This window comes from Orbilia oligospora (assembly GCF_000225545.1).
Source record: "Orbilia oligospora ATCC 24927 unplaced genomic scaffold scaffold00079, whole genome shotgun sequence".
NCBI classification, from domain to species: domain Eukaryota; kingdom Fungi; phylum Ascomycota; class Orbiliomycetes; order Orbiliales; family Orbiliaceae; genus Orbilia; species Orbilia oligospora.
Genome location: NW_011645636.1, coordinates 1373041 through 1391020, shown reverse-complemented (window position 1 = coordinate 1391020; position 17980 = coordinate 1373041). Strand labels below are relative to the sequence as shown.

At 44.5% G+C, this 17980-nt stretch overlaps 8 protein-coding genes across 8 annotated transcripts; 2 read left to right on the top strand and 6 right to left on the bottom strand.

Annotated features, from left to right (window-relative positions):
- Positions 1–911: 911 nt before the first annotated feature.
- On the top strand, positions 912–3248 carry AOL_s00079g422 (uncharacterized protein; the record flags this gene model as incomplete). The annotated part of the gene is made up of 2 exons (XM_011124297.1): positions 912–1916; positions 2061–3248. The coding sequence occupies 2 exons, from the start codon at positions 912–914 to the stop codon at positions 3246–3248; spliced, it is 2193 nt and encodes a 730-aa protein (XP_011122599.1).
- Positions 3249–3924: 676 nt separating this feature from the next.
- Positions 3925–4530, bottom strand: AOL_s00079g421 (uncharacterized protein; the record flags this gene model as incomplete). The annotated part of the gene is made up of 1 exon (XM_011124296.1): positions 3925–4530. The coding sequence occupies one exon, from the start codon at positions 4528–4530 to the stop codon at positions 3925–3927; it is 606 nt and encodes a 201-aa protein (XP_011122598.1).
- Positions 4531–4533: 3 nt separating this feature from the next.
- On the bottom strand, positions 4534–6192 carry AOL_s00079g420 (uncharacterized protein; the record flags this gene model as incomplete). Its single annotated transcript, XM_011124295.1, has 1 exon — positions 4534–6192. One exon carries the CDS (start codon positions 6190–6192, stop codon positions 4534–4536), a length of 1659 nt encoding a protein of 552 aa, XP_011122597.1.
- A 1760-nt stretch (positions 6193–7952) lies between these two features.
- Positions 7953–9787, bottom strand: AOL_s00079g419 (uncharacterized protein; the record flags this gene model as incomplete). Its single annotated transcript, XM_011124294.1, has 2 exons — positions 7953–9186; positions 9273–9787. 2 exons carry the CDS (start codon positions 9785–9787, stop codon positions 7953–7955), a joined length of 1749 nt encoding a protein of 582 aa, XP_011122596.1.
- Positions 9788–10101: 314 nt separating this feature from the next.
- Positions 10102–11500, bottom strand: AOL_s00079g418 (uncharacterized protein; the record flags this gene model as incomplete). The annotated part of the gene is made up of 2 exons (XM_011124293.1): positions 10102–10679; positions 10753–11500. 2 exons carry the CDS (start codon positions 11498–11500, stop codon positions 10102–10104), a joined length of 1326 nt encoding a protein of 441 aa, XP_011122595.1.
- Positions 11501–12248: 748 nt separating this feature from the next.
- AOL_s00079g417 (uncharacterized protein) lies at positions 12249–13647 on the bottom strand (the record flags this gene model as incomplete). The annotated part of the gene is made up of 4 exons (XM_011124292.1): positions 12249–12361; positions 12430–12743; positions 12813–13512; positions 13575–13647. The coding sequence occupies 4 exons, from the start codon at positions 13645–13647 to the stop codon at positions 12249–12251; spliced, it is 1200 nt and encodes a 399-aa protein (XP_011122594.1).
- Positions 13648–15683: 2036 nt separating this feature from the next.
- On the bottom strand, positions 15684–16287 carry AOL_s00079g416 (uncharacterized protein; the record flags this gene model as incomplete). The annotated part of the gene is made up of 3 exons (XM_011124291.1): positions 15684–15702; positions 15761–15957; positions 16024–16287. The coding sequence occupies 3 exons, from the start codon at positions 16285–16287 to the stop codon at positions 15684–15686; spliced, it is 480 nt and encodes a 159-aa protein (XP_011122593.1).
- An 884-nt stretch (positions 16288–17171) lies between these two features.
- Positions 17172–17848, top strand: AOL_s00079g415 (uncharacterized protein; the record flags this gene model as incomplete). The annotated part of the gene is made up of 3 exons (XM_011124290.1): positions 17172–17222; positions 17294–17440; positions 17513–17848. 3 exons carry the CDS (start codon positions 17172–17174, stop codon positions 17846–17848), a joined length of 534 nt encoding a protein of 177 aa, XP_011122592.1.
- Positions 17849–17980: the final 132 nt, after the last annotated feature.

Here is a 17980-nt window from a genome sequence, read left to right as displayed (position 1 = left end):
TGTGGAGAATGCTATACTGACCGTGTTTTATGAACTAGGTTTTCCAACCCAACGGTATCTTTCACTGGGAGAACTAAAATGCAATACTATTATATGATCGGCATTGTATCGCGCAAGAGTGCAAAAATTATCCTTCCTGTTGCATGTCTTCGGCCTGGGCTTCCGAACATGCGCTGTAACATGCAACAGTGGATTTGCGTTGTCGTGATATTCCCGGAAAACTTTCTCAACTCGTCCATGGCCTTTACGAGGTGCTTGATTGCGATGTTGGGCTCGGCAGCATAACCTCCTACATATGTATGTGCGATATGCCTGATCTAAGTTTATATATACGGAGCACATGGCACAAGCACAACTCCACAAAATTCTAGAATTTCGTGGATCCATTGCATTGCAAAAGATTTTCTTTTAAGTAATTGAGCACAATCATTGTAGTATCATGGGGGTAATGGGGGACAAAGGTACATACCTACGTTGATCCTAGAAACTAGAATTTTTATTAGAGGGTCTTTCTTCAAGGTTTGGGTTTTCGATAACATTTGAGCAGACGATAAGGGAGAGGAAATTAATCTACCTGTTACTCTACTATTTCCGTATCTTCAATATATACTAGTTACCATGATCCTATTCATAGAAATCAGAAGCACAAACAGAGACTAGATTTTCTTAAGCCTTTCACGAGATAATAAGAGCCACTTCTCCCTTCTTAGGAAGCACTAAATCAAATAGCCATAATGCTTCCAATATGCTCAAACCGGAGCATACATCATACTCCTCAAATGTGCCCATGCTACCGTATACCATGCCACATTATTCCACCCTTTGAATACATCATGGGGTAGGGGGTCTCGGTCTCGTAAACGTTTTCGAGGTTTCACAAATTCGCCCTCGTGGCCCTCCAACCTCGAAATATGCCATACTCACACGTCTCCACCATACTCCTTTTCCTTTTAACCTCAACTCCCACCCTCTGCTTCTATCTCATAGCCCTAAACCATAGTCGCGCCTCATGGTCCCGCACAAACCCCACCGCATCCCTCCCATTGTCTATAAATTACGCATCTCGTGGAGTTTGCTATCCTATCCCCACAACATATGCACCTTCAGGAGACTACATCGAAGCCTTAGGAATCTACAACGTTCCGTTCGAAGAAAATGTCCGAGCCCTCGGTTTTTGGAGTACTCCCACTTGCGATACCCCCATTAGGGTCGGAAACGATGCCTCGACCAGTCCGCCTGAAAGTCGGAATGAGAATAACAGACACGCACCAGAATTTATAATTCAAATCAAAAAAAGTCAGCCTGTAGGACTCCATATCATCCCACTAGCACAACGGGGGATGAGGGTTCGTCCGGGGTCGTTCAGGGCTTTTGCGTCATTTCAAGAAGTGAATAATGCGAGCGGATACTTAAAAGGAGGGAACGCCGCGCCGGACAAGACAACTGTCATAACCACGGCTGCACCATCGATGGTCGGTCATTATATCCCGCAAAAATGGGAGATAGATACTTGGTTTACAGAAGCTCCGTGGTGGCTCCCGGAAGTAAGCCAACAAAATGTTTACCGTTATCTGAGGGATTGGATAGAAATGGCGCTAGGGAGGCAAGTGGGGATACAACCGGTGGATATCTGGAGCGTATATCGCGAGATATCCAGTACTATACCAACGGCACTAAAAGATGTACTCGAAGAAAACTCAGCGAGGGTGGGGAGGGACCTCTTGAGGTTATATGTTAACCCGGTACCACCGAGAGAGAAGATCAAACCGTTAAACTTTTTGGAAATGGTGGAATGGAGGAGAGACCAGCTGGAGAAAGGGATTATAGCAAGGAAGGCAGGAATGACGGGCTTTGGTATCAGGATGTATAGACAGGATGTCGTCGATAATTATGGCCCGAGTTATAATGATGAAGAAGTAAGATTATATACAGCCTGTTAGATTCTGCCGAAGGTTTTTCTTATCTCCAGGCCTCCCAGCTTCTGCAAGGAGCCTGGGGACGAGGCCGCCATGTAACCTGTGATTCTATATATAACGGGATGGCTAACTGTTTAAACCTAGTCCGAGATCGAGAACTACAACGTTGGAGACCTCCAAGTCTCGGACCTAGAACTCGCAGACGAAGAAGCCGTTTGCTACGACGAAAGCCAACGTCAGCCAATCAACCAAAGCCAAAGTCATGAACCAATCAACCAAAGCCAAAGTCATGAACCAATCGACCAAAGTCAAAGTCATGAACCAATCGACCAAACTGACCAAATCCAATCCTACCCTTCCGCAAACAACGAAGTCCTTAACTTCATGAACGAACTTGATAGCAAAATTTCTGCAGACCAAGAAAGAGCAGAAACCCAACAAAGAACTACCCCTCCCTTTTGGCGGCAAGGTGATTCCGACTACGCCTACGAATATTCTAATGATCCAAGTCTATTATATCGAGAATCTGAAGATACGGCGGTGAATCCCTCACACCTAGGGGCTAATCCAGACATCTACGATGTATCAGAGGATATCGACTTCAAGTTCTTCGACCCCGATACTGTCGTAGTAGGCGGCCGCCTCGTCCCTGAAATCAGCATAATGCTTGAAACTACGGGAATACCCGGAGTATCCCGCAGCGATGTGGAAAATCTACAATTCGAGGAGTTAGGCCCCTTCCGTAGGGCGTGGGATGAATTTGAAGAAGAGTACGCTCGCGAGAACGCAGATACGGATATTTCTACATCACCAATGAAAAACAACCGCGGTATTAACGGTCGAAATAATGAGGTACCGAGACTTAATGGAGCTATACAAATTGAACAAGAAAACATGCCGCAGGTCAATATGCTCTCGAGCCAAAACTACAACCGACGAAACCCATTAGTAAACCTCAAAGAAATAATTAATAAAATTTCGAACTCGCAGCCTCGTCTAGAAGATATTCAAGCTGGAACCCAAGGGCTACCGTTTGAACCAAACTTTATCTTTCGAAACTCCCCTGATCTTTCACAAGTCGAGAATCCAAGTAGCCTAAGACAAGGCGTACTAGAAAACGAAGCACTACTACTTTCTCTATCTACCCGAAGCCGCAACCCTGTCGGTCCAGTAGAGAGAAAGAACCGGATGTTAGCAAATGCTCGTGAAGAATTTGACCGATCGCGAAGGCAGCGTATATACCGAGAGAATTACAAAGAGGAAGAGAACGAAGACGATCAAAGTTTTCTCAATTTCAGAAAGCAAGTCCAAAAGAAACGCAAAAGTGAGTAGGTGGCCTTTATCTACGGGATATCTAACAAATGTATTGAAGTAGCCGGTGGGATTATCTAGTTGGAGGGGGCTTGCATCTTGTATATTATAAAAAGTAGAGCTTCCGAGCTGATCTAAGTACGATGATATAACTAAAAAACGTGGTTAAAAGCATGTACATGCACATGTCGAGAAAACAGGAGCCAGTTTGGAGAAAATACGGTTGTTGTTTTGATACAGGTGCTGAGTTAAAATGAAGGCGATGATGTTAGGAGCTAAAGAAATCGATAAGCCTCCCAAGAAACGCTACATCAAGGCTGGAAGCGGGGATGGGTTATCGATTTGAACATGCAAACGAGCTCGTGAGTGGACAAGACCCAGAAAAACGCGATCGATGGACAATTGAAAGAAGTGGCAAAATGAAAAACGTCGCATTGCATAGTTAAAGCCCCATAGAATGCCCTCTGTTTGACAGTAGTAAGAGCCTCAAAGGAAAGAAAAGAAACCCCAGTAGTCTAGAGCATCTATACAGGAAAAAAGGTGTGGGGCAAACCTCTCTTGTTCTCAAAAAATAATGTCCCCGAACAAGTAATAGAAGAAGAAGAAGGAAAACCCAGAATAATAATAATTTCAAAGGAAGGAAGCGAGATAGAGAGTAGTAAGAAATGAAAAAAGCAGAAAAAGCAGAAGAGAGCAATCAAAAAAAACCATAGCGATCATAAACCCCATTATAGGTGACAGACTCTCCAAGCTCAATGAGTCGACAAGAGAACCAATCATGAATACGGGACTTGAGAAAGACACCGTCGAAATAGTATTCTCTCTTCGGATCCCAAATCCACCATAGGCTGTTATCCAAGGGTTCTAAGGTCTTGAAGTATCTTTCGCCACTTTCTTTGATTTTTGGGCACCGCCATATTCCGACTGCGTCACGAGTGTCGGCATCATCAGGAACCCAACATTCAGAATTTTCAGGGTGTACAAGTGTGTGTCTACCAAGGACGGGGTTCCAATCTTCTGGTTGATATTCGTAGGGGCGTGGGAGTGTTGCAGGGTGATTTAGAGGATGAGGAAGAAGTTGATGAGGTCGTCTAGTTCTCAGCTGGGGTGGCTCATCATCCCATGGAACATTAATAGATTTTGGGGAGCTAGAATGAAGTTTGGCGAGTTCTTGTGGTGTGAGTGCTGCGAGAAATGTTGGGGAGTATGGCCAGCGTGGGTCATCTGGCCTTTCTATATCCTGTTTACTATCGTTTTCTTTCTCATTGGCCGGAGAAACAGGAGTATTTGGAGGGTTGCTCATTTTTTAATCGGCCCGCTTCCGGCGAGGCCTCTTCGTCGGATTGGAAGGCTTGGGGGGTGATGAGACTTTTTCGTTATCCTGGTCGTCACGTTTGAACTTGATTCTGATTCTTCGTACCAATGGCTCTCCGCTAGCTGCTTCTTGCGTATTAGCCGTCTCGGAGCTTGGCTGAACGGAATTGGTTGTCTCAGGGTTTGTGTGAGCAGAAATGGCCGATGGGGAGCCAATGGCCTCGGCTTCACCTAGGTTTCTAACAATGAGACGGATTCTCGGGAACTTGGACTTTGGCTCTTGGTCTTCACCGTCGACTGCGTCGTGCTTTCGCTTTTTCTCGGATGAAGGAACTGAAGATGGGCCCGAAGTGGACGTTGAGTCGCAGGATTGCGAAGGATCAGCTTCCTTGCTGACCTTCTGGCGTTTGGATTTTGTCTTGCCGGCAACCTTGGTGACGAAAGCACTCTTTCTCTTCTTCCTGGATTGGGTGTTAGGGCTCTTCGGTGGAGTCAAAAAAGCTGAAGAAGCTTGCGTGGCCGGTTGGCCTTGAGGTTGGGAGGCTGTGGTCGTGGTCGCAGTTCCAGACGAAGGCACGCCTTCGGGGGGGCTAAGGGAAGCTCGAATCTTTCCACAGGTGCAAGTGAGATTGGGAGGATTAAAATGGCCCAAGCTCGGCCCTAGGACGTTTGTGTGACAAATCCCGTTAGATACGATGTGAATGACGGGCCGTTTGTATTCCAAGAGGGGTTTCTTGAAAGTTCCGCGGGATGGCTTGGTGGGATTTTTTCCCTTATCTGGGCCAGCAGTAGTGTCTGAGTCGGATGACCGACTCGATCGAATGGGACGAGAAGTGAATTTGTAGGCGGGGATCGTCCCAATGATCCCCCCTTGAGCCTCGGTAACGAAGTCATTATAGCTGAATGTCGATTCAGCCATCGAGACGTCTCCCATGACGTCTCGATATGGGAACCGAATTCCCCTGAGGCATGCCCTTCCGGTATAGAGGGTAACTTCTCTGGGCAGTTCGCCCCTCTCCTCGTGTGTCCAGTCGGCATTGTAAGGGGCGTCCCCGTAGACATTGGGGACCCCCGAGATCACCTCCCCGCCGACTCTCTTCACCATCTTGTCGCTGGGAGTGAAGATCTTGGTCGGGAAGAAGTACTTCTTCCCTTTGACCGTACGCACTTCAAGTGTGCGTTCGACCTTGCAGAGGAGGCAAGGTACGACCTTGCCATCCTCGCCAGTGATCTTGTCACTGTGGACGACTTTACCGCGAAGAGCACACCCAAGTGGGATGTGCAAGATTTGGCACTGGACCACGCGCCCCTCAGGGGAGCTTTCTTCTTCCTCGTCAGTCTTCGTCATTGCTGTCTCATCGGAGCCACTTTCGATTGGCTCTTCAGGCGTGCCAGCAGCCTTTCTTTTAGGCTTGCTGGTAGAGGCCTTGTTCGGATTGAAGACCGAGACACGGCGGACTCCAATGGTGCAAGCCAACTTTGGCTTGTTGACCCCGGTGAGATCTGTCTCCGAGGACTTTCGTGCTGGAGATCTAGAGGCGGGCTTGCGAGGCTCCCCAAGTGGGAGCTTAGCAGGTGGAGTCCACTCCACACTGCTGACAGCGGTGTGAGCTAAGTCCATTAGCTCTTCACGAAGACGATATCTCTGCATGATTAAGATATGAATGTATATATATAGAATGAGAGGTGAGTGTGAAGAGAAGAGAGAGTCGAATGAGATAGAGAGGTGTCAAAGAAGACGTTGATGATGATGATGATCAAAGATAGGTGTCTAGAAGACTGAGGCTTAGCAAGAAGCTTGATATAGATAGATGAATGTGATAGTTGTTATCGAGATAATGCCTTGAGGCAAGAATCAGGATGGCTGTGATGATGAAAGATGGAGGTTGTCGAGAGGATTGGTGAAGGAAGAAGGGACAAGTTCAAGAAAAAATAGAGTTGTGGCCTTGACTATATAGACGCCAGGGAGGTGACGAGGGTTTCCTGATGGCACAATTTGCTGAGACCTCTGTCGCTATGTCGTCGACCCTGACTAGGTCGTTGCTTGGTGATCGACAGGTACCCTTCCAAATGGGGGGTCAAAGTCATACCCTATTTAGATCTACACTCGCGTTTCCAACTTAGTTCCAAAAATATTCCCAAGTTGAAAATATGTACTCAGACAAGGGGATAATCACGGAGCCTCATCTATGCGATAGTTCCATTTCTTATTTTCTGGGCATTATCAGGCCATATCAGTCCAGGAAAATTGATTGATCACCTTTTATGATCCTCACTAGAGCATTGGCAGCGCGCACCCCAGCCTATTACTGGTTCATATTGGCCAGTGGCTGCAGTGTTTCTATAATATAAAAGATTTTCTTGTATGAGGACTTATCTAGAACGAGGCGTTAAAGTTATACACCGACGATAGTTTGGAAAAGTAGCCGAAGTTATATCTTAAAATAACCCTGTCGCGAGATTGAGAGCTATTTCTCCGGATGTTTCAGTATGACGCTCCGCCGGACTATTCCGCAGGCTAGCTCACTGATAAAGAAAGTAGGCGTGTCCTCTGTCAGGCTTATCCAATGGCTTTTATCAACCCCCTCGATCGCGAATGTTAGAAGACTCTAGTCGTTCTATAGCGTTCATTTAGCTAGTCCATAGCACTGTATCTAGTGGGTCATCCGCTTCGTTAGATATGCGTACTCCTTGCGCAGATTGATTAAGTAACATAAGTGTATGTAGTACGTAGTTCGGGACGAGACCAGCAGATATCTGGATATATTTCGATATCCTTCGAAAAATTCGGAATCACGGTAAATTAGGAAATGCATTGATGCTTGAGCTCCCTTAAAATACCCTTGTTAGAAATATCATATGCATATTTGACGATAATATTATACATATCTATTGTTCAGGCAAAGATCATTGGTTTTAAGCACCGATTATCAATATTTACCCCTCTCTATGAACCTAGCCACAGCAATCCTTGGATGGTTGCAGTTTTCAATGGCCTGAGCTTGAGTAAGCATGCTAGCATAAGTTTATAGTATTATCGCTTTAAGTATGCATTGATGCTTTGGATGTGAATTCTGGAAGCCGGCATATCTGGGTTTACCATATAATCATATTTTGTTCATATGGTCGCATACCTATTTGGTACAGAATATCTACTAAAATCTTTTCACATACTTAACTAGCTGTTGCATATGGAGCTATAATTATAATCTTAATCCCTAGTTGTTGATAAGGCTTGACTTAGTCTTGAATTAAAACGCTTCGGCACACTGGCCTGACTAGGAGAGATATGGCTACTTACTACATATAGATTAAACTATTCTAAGAGGTACCGGCCTGCTAGGTAATAAAATAGAAAGAATTTTGATAAAATGGTTTAGCTGAGATAAGTACAGATCTTAGCCTGTAAATTTACTCATCAAAACGACATTCATCATAATATCTGTCCAGGCAAAACATACCATTCTTCTCTCTCCCTCCACTTTGTAGATATCGTAACTTCCATCTCTGCAAATACTTGTCCCATGCCAACGACTTCTCCCCTTTTTCTAGACAGTCCATACCAACGATCCATTGTAAATCCGTCTTCCTATCATAAATCACTTCAAACTCCCTTTCCTCACTTAATTCCGGTAGTTCACTCTTCTCAGGAGTCCATATATCAAAATGAGTATCAGTAGAACCCATCTTCTTCCTCATATTTCCTGGACAAGGCTTCATGTTTAGCTGCCTCATACGAGGATTGTGTAGGAGCAAGTCGGTGATTAGGTCCAAAATATAATTTACTGGACGATAGCCGTCCCGCCAAGAAGAGATCATAAGTTCCTCCAATTTTTGACATTTCCTGATGGCAAGTTTTGCTGGATTGCTTTCATTCGCATACCATGACCATCCCCGCTCTGAAGTGGAATATACCCTCAGGCTCTTCAGTTTGGGAGCAAGAATTGGTATAACGTCCTGCCAAAATGAGGATGCATAAGATTCTATTTCTACCCTCAGTTTCCCGCGGATTTCAAGAGACGTTATACCAGTCTGTAACATCAATCCCTCTTGAATATAGGTATTATACCGATTTAATGTCAATTTTTCGAGCTTGACGCCCTTCTGATTGATAGATTTCAATAAATCCCCGATGAAACTAGTATCCTTCTCGATTGCCACCAAGGGAGCCAGAGGCGTGTAACCAATACCATGCCAAGGATCTCTCATCACTAACTCCAATGTTTTTAATCCATTCCATTCAAGAGCACCTCCAGCCTCCGGAAAGGCCCCGGCCATAGTTTTGATTGATAGCCTATCCAGCCTTTTGAAGCGAAAAATGAATTCCCACAGTTTTTTTGCGCCTTCGTCACAGATCTCGCGATGCCTGGTGAATATACCCAAGCCAGTTATATCAGGACATTTTGAGATCGTATTGATTATTGCATCGATTTCATATTCCTTTAGTTCCTCTGCTGGCCAGGTTTCGAAGGTTATGTCCAAATTGTTGCAATCTGATATGAGGCTGAGGAATTTTTCTAAATTTCGACTTTCGCGGATGGTGTATGAGACGCTCAGATGGTGGGAACGGGAAGCTGAGGGGGTACAGACTAGAGAGAGTAATCTCTTGATTTGCTCGTAGGGCGTTACATCGGAAAAAAGCAGCCTTTAACTCCTGAACATTTAGTAAATTCTCTTATCTCAAAGCTAGAAGCATCGAGGTACGGAAGAAACATAAATGGTATTTCATACCTAAAAACCCTCAGCTGTCCCCCTCTCGTAGCTTTTGGGAACATCTCATCCACCGTATTCCAAAACAAATCAGCTTCGGATACCCCCACTATCTCTTCAAACTCCGTCAATTCGCCTTGAGGTCGGAATCTATATCTCCTCCGTTCGGCTGCTATGTGTTCCAACGCTTTTTCGGTTACGGCAAAGGGATGTCTAACATCCACTACTACTTTCTTCACAAACTCGAAGATCCCGGCAGATGTGTTGTTTTTGTTGGATCCATGTTTAGCCTTGTCGTCATATCGCGGACAACGAGAGAGATCCTTTATATACTTTGATTTTATAACTAACTTCTCATGGCTGTTTTGATGGTTTCCGAGACGAAAGGTTACCGTATGAAAGAGCAGTGAAGCTGTGGCTGAAGATATAATGGGGGTTGGAATAGCAATACGTAGAGATTTTAAGCATTCGGAGGTGAGATATTGGGAGGATACTTCGTGGATTAGTTCGTATGGAAGGGTGGTGATGTTTGCCATTTGAACTGGGGTATATCTTTAGTCTCGAGGGCTATTTTAAAATTGGTTTTGAGGCTCTTCGGAGTAAGTATTAAAAGGTTTGGTGAAGTCGGAAGAAGGTTTCGGAATTGGGAACGGCTTTTGTACAAATTTGTATTACGCGACAGAAGGATCTAAGTGCGGCTTAAACTGATATAATTCATGGCAGGGATATATCTACACTTCTCTCAGGTGCTATAACCTCAAACTCTATATCGATATATATCGCCGGTCGGTAGTTTCTTGATCTTGGAGGATCTATATATACTAGCTAGCTATAGCTATAGCAGCCGAGTTCAAGTCGTTCCATATTTATCCGCCTCGTCGAAATGAAAATCAGGCCTCCAATACCCCCACTCCAAAAGCCTCCAATCATCCCATACAGATGCCCAGAAATCCGCTCCTTCACGAACAGGCTCCGCCCCGAGCCCACCGAGCAACCAGTCAAACATAGTCATCCACTTATCTCTCTGCCTAAAAACCTTCTCATAAGCTTTCCTATCCTCAACTGTCCCACTAACGAGAGGTCTAACGTCCACTCTATTTGGATCGACCCCTCGAAACCGTATCGGATCAATGCAACCTTCTGTGGCAAAGGTAACATATTTCGGTAGATTCCCCGGGCATGACGGGGTGTAGTGTCCTGGGCCTCGGTCCAGATATGTCAGGATTTGGGGGAATGGAGAACGGTTGATTATATCCACGACCACGTCTTTGAGAGCTGATGTATCCCCAAGGGCCTTGAGTAAGCCTACGAAATTATGGCGGATAAGACTGCCAATAATGTCTCGTCGGTCATGATCAGGACTTGGCTGAAACCTAGAGTCTCGGCGACGTCGTTCTTCATCGGGATCCGTTATCATATCACACGTTGCTAGAATTGTATTCACCTGTCAGTCAGTACTAGATTTCTTTGCTCATGGATATTAATTTTATGATTGACTAACCGGGGGGCATTTCAATCTTCTCCTCATCAATGGCGAGATCAACCCATCCAATGGTCCAATGCGCCAGGATTTGTAGGTTCTGAATGTTCCAAAAACCCCAACATTCTAACACGTAGCCATACATATAATCGACATACCTCTTTTCCTTTCCTCTCCCAAACGATTCGCCACTAGAGTGGCTAGAATAATACGGGCTTCCATGCAGCAGAGTCCATATCCATAGCCGATAAAACCCACCAACTATGTTATAGTATTCGTTTACTGATGGTGTAGGTTGTAAATCAGCTCCGGAGCTCAAGGGAGGAGGGAGTGGAAATGCTCCTGACGCGTTCCGCGGGGTTTTAGAAACTTGATGTGGATAGATTTGGTCTTGCAGAAACCTTTTTGTAGACTTTAGTATTGCCTCGTGATTTTTTCGGATACTGAGAAGTGTATCAGGATCCTTATTATGAGGTATCTGGAAATGGTCGAACTTTTCGTCGATATAATCCCCGACAGCCAATCGAAACGAATACCATACCTCGGGGGTATCAGGCAGACTCCTAATCTTGGAAAGCGTAACAATGAGGTTTGCTTCGGGCTCAAATCTCTTCAGGAGAGAGCGGGAGAGGAAGTGGATGCGGTGTGGTTGGAAGGTGGTGTAGAATGGGCGGGAAGCAACGATGAGAGAGGAAATACTATGATATTCTGAGAGAAGAGCTAGAATTTGATAACGAATATCGTGAGGAAGGGTGGATAAATTCGGCATCGCTGTCTGTATCTCAGCTATCTACTTATGCATAAAGACTCGGCATGCAACTGGAAGAAATATAATCGGATTCCTTGGAGCAGTGAGAGAGTCTATGAAGTTGAGGGCGCTGGTCCCCGAAAAATACTGCCTACTTAAATATTTATAAATGTAAAGCAGAACAATTAATCTCTCGTCTCGTTGCCAGACTTCTCAACTGTGAAATCGATTTCTGGATGCTTACGTATCGTCATCATGCATGTTTGTGGCACAGGCGCCTAAGTACTTGTCGAATTGCGAGAGTAGTACGATCAGACCCATAAGTGCCAAGATTCTGTCTACTCAGATTCACAAACGAACCGGGTTGGCTACAAAGATGCACAGTTAGCTCGCAGTACAGGACATAGTCACCACCTTCTTGAAACTCTAAAGTATCTAGCCGCTCAGGTCGATTTTGCGAGTTAATAGTAAATATAATATTAGAAAAGGTGAAAACACCTCCAAACCAAACAAGAAAGACAAAAAAAGTATATACAAGCCTTAAAAGCTAAATATACATATTTACGGTAAGTTGTACATATACACACTATGATACTGATCTCAAACCATGAGTATAGTCGGTTAGAGACCCGACGCGATTGGTCCAGATCGCATCCCCGAGTTTTCGTCAAACATCGCAGCTGCTATCGCTAGCAGTTACTTCTGAAGGAATAGAAAAGGGGAATACGCTAGTCGGCCTGGCGGTCTCGGTAGTTGAATACTTCGACATTTAAGAGTTAATACCAGCCACAAAGCCGTTATAAGCAGCTTTCTTCTGGTAGTTCTCATCCCAAAGCAAAGGATGACGTCCAGTAATCCATGTATTCTTATCAGATACACCCCCTGTATTTTCACTGAGTTAGTATCTCTCTCACAAGTCGCTTTGAAGACAAAGTTGAAATAAAACTTACAGATTGTAATACCAGTACAGGCGCTAGTACCCATACAAGCAGCCACAATGGTTTTATAATCATTGCTTTGTTGGTTCAGCAGCGCTGAGCTAGAAGCAGTGGATGGGAATGCAATGTCTAATTCAGTAATTTGGACTTCACAGCCAGTACCTGCTAACATCGTCAAAGTGTTCTTGTAGTTGGCGATACTGCTGTCTCCGACTCCGGTATGAGTTTGGGTACCGACACAATCAATTGGGACGCCGCGAGATTTCAAATCCTTGACAACTTGGATGAAAGTATTGAGTTTGGCACCAGTGAAGTTGATATTATAACTACCACCAGACATTATTCTATCAGTAACCATATTATCACTATATTGAAGGGGAGGAGGTATGGCTTACTCGTTCAAGCAAAGTTTAGCATTAGGATCCGCCGCCTTCGCCGCCTTAAAAACCACATCCAAAAACGTCCAATCTCCAAACACCTGTGAAAAGACCGAGCTCCTTATTCCACCTCCATCAGCAACAACCTCGTTCGCCACATCCCAAGCATAAATCTTGCCTTTATATCTCCCCGCTACAGCAGCAGCGTGGTTTTGGATCACGGTCGTCAAAGTAGCTTTATTATTGATATTCTTGACCCACTGTGGCAACTGTGAATGCCAGAGCAGCGTATGGCCTCTAACTTGTTTTCCATTCGCCTGCGCAAAGTTCACAAGCGCGTCGGCGGTACCCCAGTTGTAGGATCCTTGGTTAGGCTCGATGGACTCCCATTTCATGGAGTTCTCCGGGGTGAGAGAACCGGCTTCGGTACGGAAGATATTTGAGATGGTGGCGTCGTTGAACTGGCCGGATCCGTCGGCGGCGAAGCCCACATATTTCTTGCCCTTGGCTTTTATGAGATTGTCGAGACCGGTGCCCGCTGGTTGAGTGCCCGTGCGAGTGGTTGTGGCGGCGGTTGTAGCTGCTGTTGTGGCCCTGGTAGTGGCTGCGGTGGTTGCTTGACCGCCGCCCGAGACGCACTGGGCGTAGTAGGCGTTTTGAGTAGTACAGACAGCCCCTGCGACGCAGTTTGTGGGCCCGGTATACCCGATGCCGCCGCCTTATTTTGTTATCAGAATATGAGGAAACATTGGATTCTGGAAAGGAGTCAAGTTGGCTTACACTGTCCCCAAAGGGACTGTTGGGCAGACACGAGCGCCGGAGCCGATATTGCGAGGAGAACGCTGACTTTCATTTTCAACCGATACAACAGTGATTCGACAGTACCGTATAGTGCCCTTTGGAGTGTGTCCTAAATAGAATGTCTGTTGAGATTCTATCTTGATTTGATGTTCCAACATGATACTGATTTTCGGCCCTCTTTTATACCGCTATTTCGATTTTGTAAAGTTGTAGTCCGTCCGTGAATGCGCGATTTGAAGCTCGGAGTCTGGTCCGCTTGGATTCAAGAACCAAAATAAATCCGTCAATGGGATAATTTCAAGTATATTACCGTTTTAAAATGTCCAAATGGGAATGAAGAGTTCAAAGCCTTTTATGGCGTATATCGGAGGGGTCGGAATAGCTTTCCACGGGATTGGTTATAAGACGACATATACGCAACTACTTGTAGCATGGTTTGGAAAACCCTAACTCGTCGCCCGCGGTAAGCATAATATGATCAAAACCCTATCCTCCCAGGCTCTACAGATATAAATTTAACAAGGCCAATGCTAGTCCGCTATTACATTCTCCAATCGAAGTATTTGGAACCTTTCGGTTGGGCCCACGAATCCCACCCATGTCCCAACTCGCCAGGTGTGGAGGCATATTGTCACGACCTCTTCCCAAAAGGTTCGCAAGGCAGACTCGACCACCTGTTCACACCAGCAGTGATTCCATGGTTCAATGCCCTCGGTTACAAGATTCTTTGTCTTGGGATGAGACGACTGAGGAGGTCGGTTATGTTTCCGAAAGCACCATGGGATAAAAAGTTAAAAGACTGTAGAACCGGTTGTTTTAAAATGTGAACTGGTGGATATGTGGCATGGGTTGGGTCTTTGATGGGAAATAGCGGATGCTAAAGGGCAAGGAATTGGATTGGGTAAAGGCCAAATTCCCGAAGACTAGACAGGGACAGGGGATCCTGGCGAGGGCGGCTTACCTAAGGATTATACACAAGTCTCCTTAACATCCAGCTGATTGACTGATACCGCTTCGTATTATTTTCCGAATTGGAACTTAAGTATTACTCGAAACGACGGCCTATACCGAAAGGAATTTTCCGAGAATAAGGAGTCACCACTTAGGAGTTAACAACTTACAATGTTTGTTTGGAGTATTCTGCACAGCCGATTCAAAGCGTAAACCTCGTAAGGTTAAAATGGCAGAAATTGAAAATTCGCGATTCTAACCAATCTAAACATGCCAGTTGGTCAGCTGCATCTGCCGTATCGAGATAGTATAGGTCTACCCGAGCCCTGTATGGAATTCGAGATAAGAAACTAGGGTTGTATGATGCCGACCCACCCGAAATTCACTGCCGAAGCAACTTTTGCGATATAAAAATACCTTGCTTCCCCTCTTCGTACAACGTGCTTTGGTATACGCCGACCTAATCCAGTAATTTTTCAGCGAAACTGGTCTGTGCATCTGCCTAAATATCAGTTCCCTTGATTTTTTTTGCCGTCGGCCCGTATTCATTACCCACCGACCCACCGACAACACTAAAAATGTAACAAATGTACGCGATGCTTTTAGCGGCGCACGGTTATAGTGATTTCAAAACCATCTCTCGATATTCCCACTAACGTTATACGGGAGTAATTGTCTTACAGTCAATATAATTCTAAGCTGGAATTCGCGCCGTAGTGAACTAGAGGTTATCCGAAGTTGTGATGATTACTTACCTATTTCCAGAAAGTCTTCCATATATGCATGCGTAATTTAACCAGGATATATGCACTCATTATATTGGGATACGTCACAATTTAGCTCTGTCGAGGTATCCTGGTGAGCATAACGAACTCATCATCGTACGAGAGCTATATGGTGACACTCTAATGAGGCCTAGCTTGAAACTAGGCTCAAAATACCGGTATCCCTGTCGCCTGTCTCTGGCCAAACATAAATATAATGGGGTCTATCTCTTGTATATCAAGATTTCATTTCTTATTCGAATATGATGTATAGCTTTTAAATACATCACCACCCCGAATACCTAGTTGAAGACAGTTCAAGTTAGCATTGTTATCATTTTCTCTAATCAATTTTTCATTTCAATATAACATATCATCGTGGAACGTCTCCACTGGTTCGATATCTGATATAATCGGTTTAAATTCAATGTGAGAGGAGTCCGGACGTACATTGTCTCGTCATCGTGGGTATCCAACATATCCTGACCATCTTGAAGAGTATGTTGATAGTACTTGATCTTCCAACGAATCAGATCAATTTTCGGATGGTACTCATCCCTTATCGACTTATCTTCGTGGTTCTCAAACCTCATGATAGCATCCAGCTTTTCTTCTAGCTCCTCGACTCTGTTATCACCGAATTTCTTCTATAACACTATCAGTACCCCTTCTGTATTATGAGTACCTTCTGGTATTAGCTAATCAGGACTTACGAGAGCCAGCAACATGGTTCTCGGAGGAATAAACCCAGTTTCCTCGGCAGTCTTGTAGATAGTATGCCAACTCTTGGTATACTCTATGTCCTTGAGGTGCTGGCTGATATCTCGAGGAAGTGGGTTGGAGAAAAGACCGGCTTCGAGGTTGGTACCACGAACCTCATCAAGGTCGAGACGTTCATTGGAGGTATGGCTTCTGATATGTTCTCGTCTTTTACGGCGATTAGCAAGAGTGTGCTCTAGATGACGAAGGGAATTCATGACCAATCGATTGACACCTCGTGGGAGCCGGGTCTATGATGGTGATATTGTAGGATCAAACGTGGGGTACACCGGTGGGATGGTTCAGATACCTTGTTGAAGTGGTTGGTTGTATGGGACTAGGAGGGATCTCTCACGTTGAAGGTTTATGCCCCTCTTTGGTAACATAATTCTGGAAACAGATGAGACCGAAGCCTCTCAGTGACACTTGCTACACAGCATATTCACAATAGCTAAGTACTAAGCACTTACCTAGGAATTTATTTTGTCCCTAAATACTTCTTATTCATAGGACTTGCATATCTGCAATGGGAAAATGAGGAGTTATTGATTTTCACAGAAAGAATCGGGCGTATCTAGAATCACCTATCGGCATCCACTGGCTTTTATAATTCGCGAGTACGTAGTTAAGTAGGAATTCAAGGATTTCTGTACAGCAAGAGCATGCTACTCGACCTGGTACATCTCATCTTCTCTATTCTTTCTACTTCTTCAGCTAAATTACAAATTCTATGGTCTGTTGTCAGTTACTTTAATTAAATTGCGAATAGAATGATATATTCCATAAAACCCAGCTTTCCTAAGAAACGCTGTAGAATATGCTGCAGATTTATATCACCGTCATAATTCAGTAAAAAAGGTATAAATTACTACCACAGAGATGACCTCACGAATGCTCTCCGAATAAACACCATATCCAGTCCTCAATTCCCGTCATCTAGGTACTACCATTGAAGGCTTCTTCAAGGTTCCAGATACCAAGTACCTCATTCCAGCTATATAAAGAAAACTCTCAGCAATCTTATATCTTTGGCCTTGACTACCCTTTATATAGAATCTGTCCGTAGAACAGATATAGTACCATCGATAAGTACCAAGATACCATGGGTCGTGTGTACTACTGGACTGAGGTAGAGATGTGTCCCAAACGAGAAGTAAGTGATTTCATTCGAATATTAATTCTGTGCTTGCATGGAAGAAGTAATAAATTTAACGATGGAGATAGCAGCTTAAGGAAGGCATGAGACGTCTGATAACTGCCATTCAGATGTTTCGAACTGCTCTGGTTAGCACCAGGGCGTACTTTACCCAGACGGTCTATCCGACTCCTGCTGAGGGTCTACAAGCTCATCATCAGCTTGTCTTCCAGACGGTATGTACTTCTTGGCCAGTCTCAATATATACAGAACAGAGTTCTTCTTACTGACATCTTAACTTACGGCAGTCTGTCGCTCTCCACACTCAAAACCGTATAATCTCCCAAGCAGCCAAACTAATCCGCTATGTTCGTCGTACACACTTTGACAAGCATATCCAAAAATGGGATGACGAAGATCTCAAGACTCTTTCGATCGATCTTCATGAGCAAGTCACTGACTGCACTAAGGAGAATCAAGAGATGTTGGACGAGATGGGGACCAAATTTTCCGTTCAAATCCGTTACTATGATGCGAATGGAAACGAGGAAGTTGGTGTCAATCGACATTCTATGGATACCATTTTGGAAAATGGAATGCATGAGAGGCGAGTTGATAATCTTACGACTGAATATAGATTTTGAGGGTTATATTAGTCTCTGGATATATTGATGTAGCTCCGATACTTACCTATATTAGGTATTCTTCGTAAGACAGAAGCTTTAGAAGACTAATTAGAGGTGACATATACAAGTTAATATGTCTGTACTCCTTTA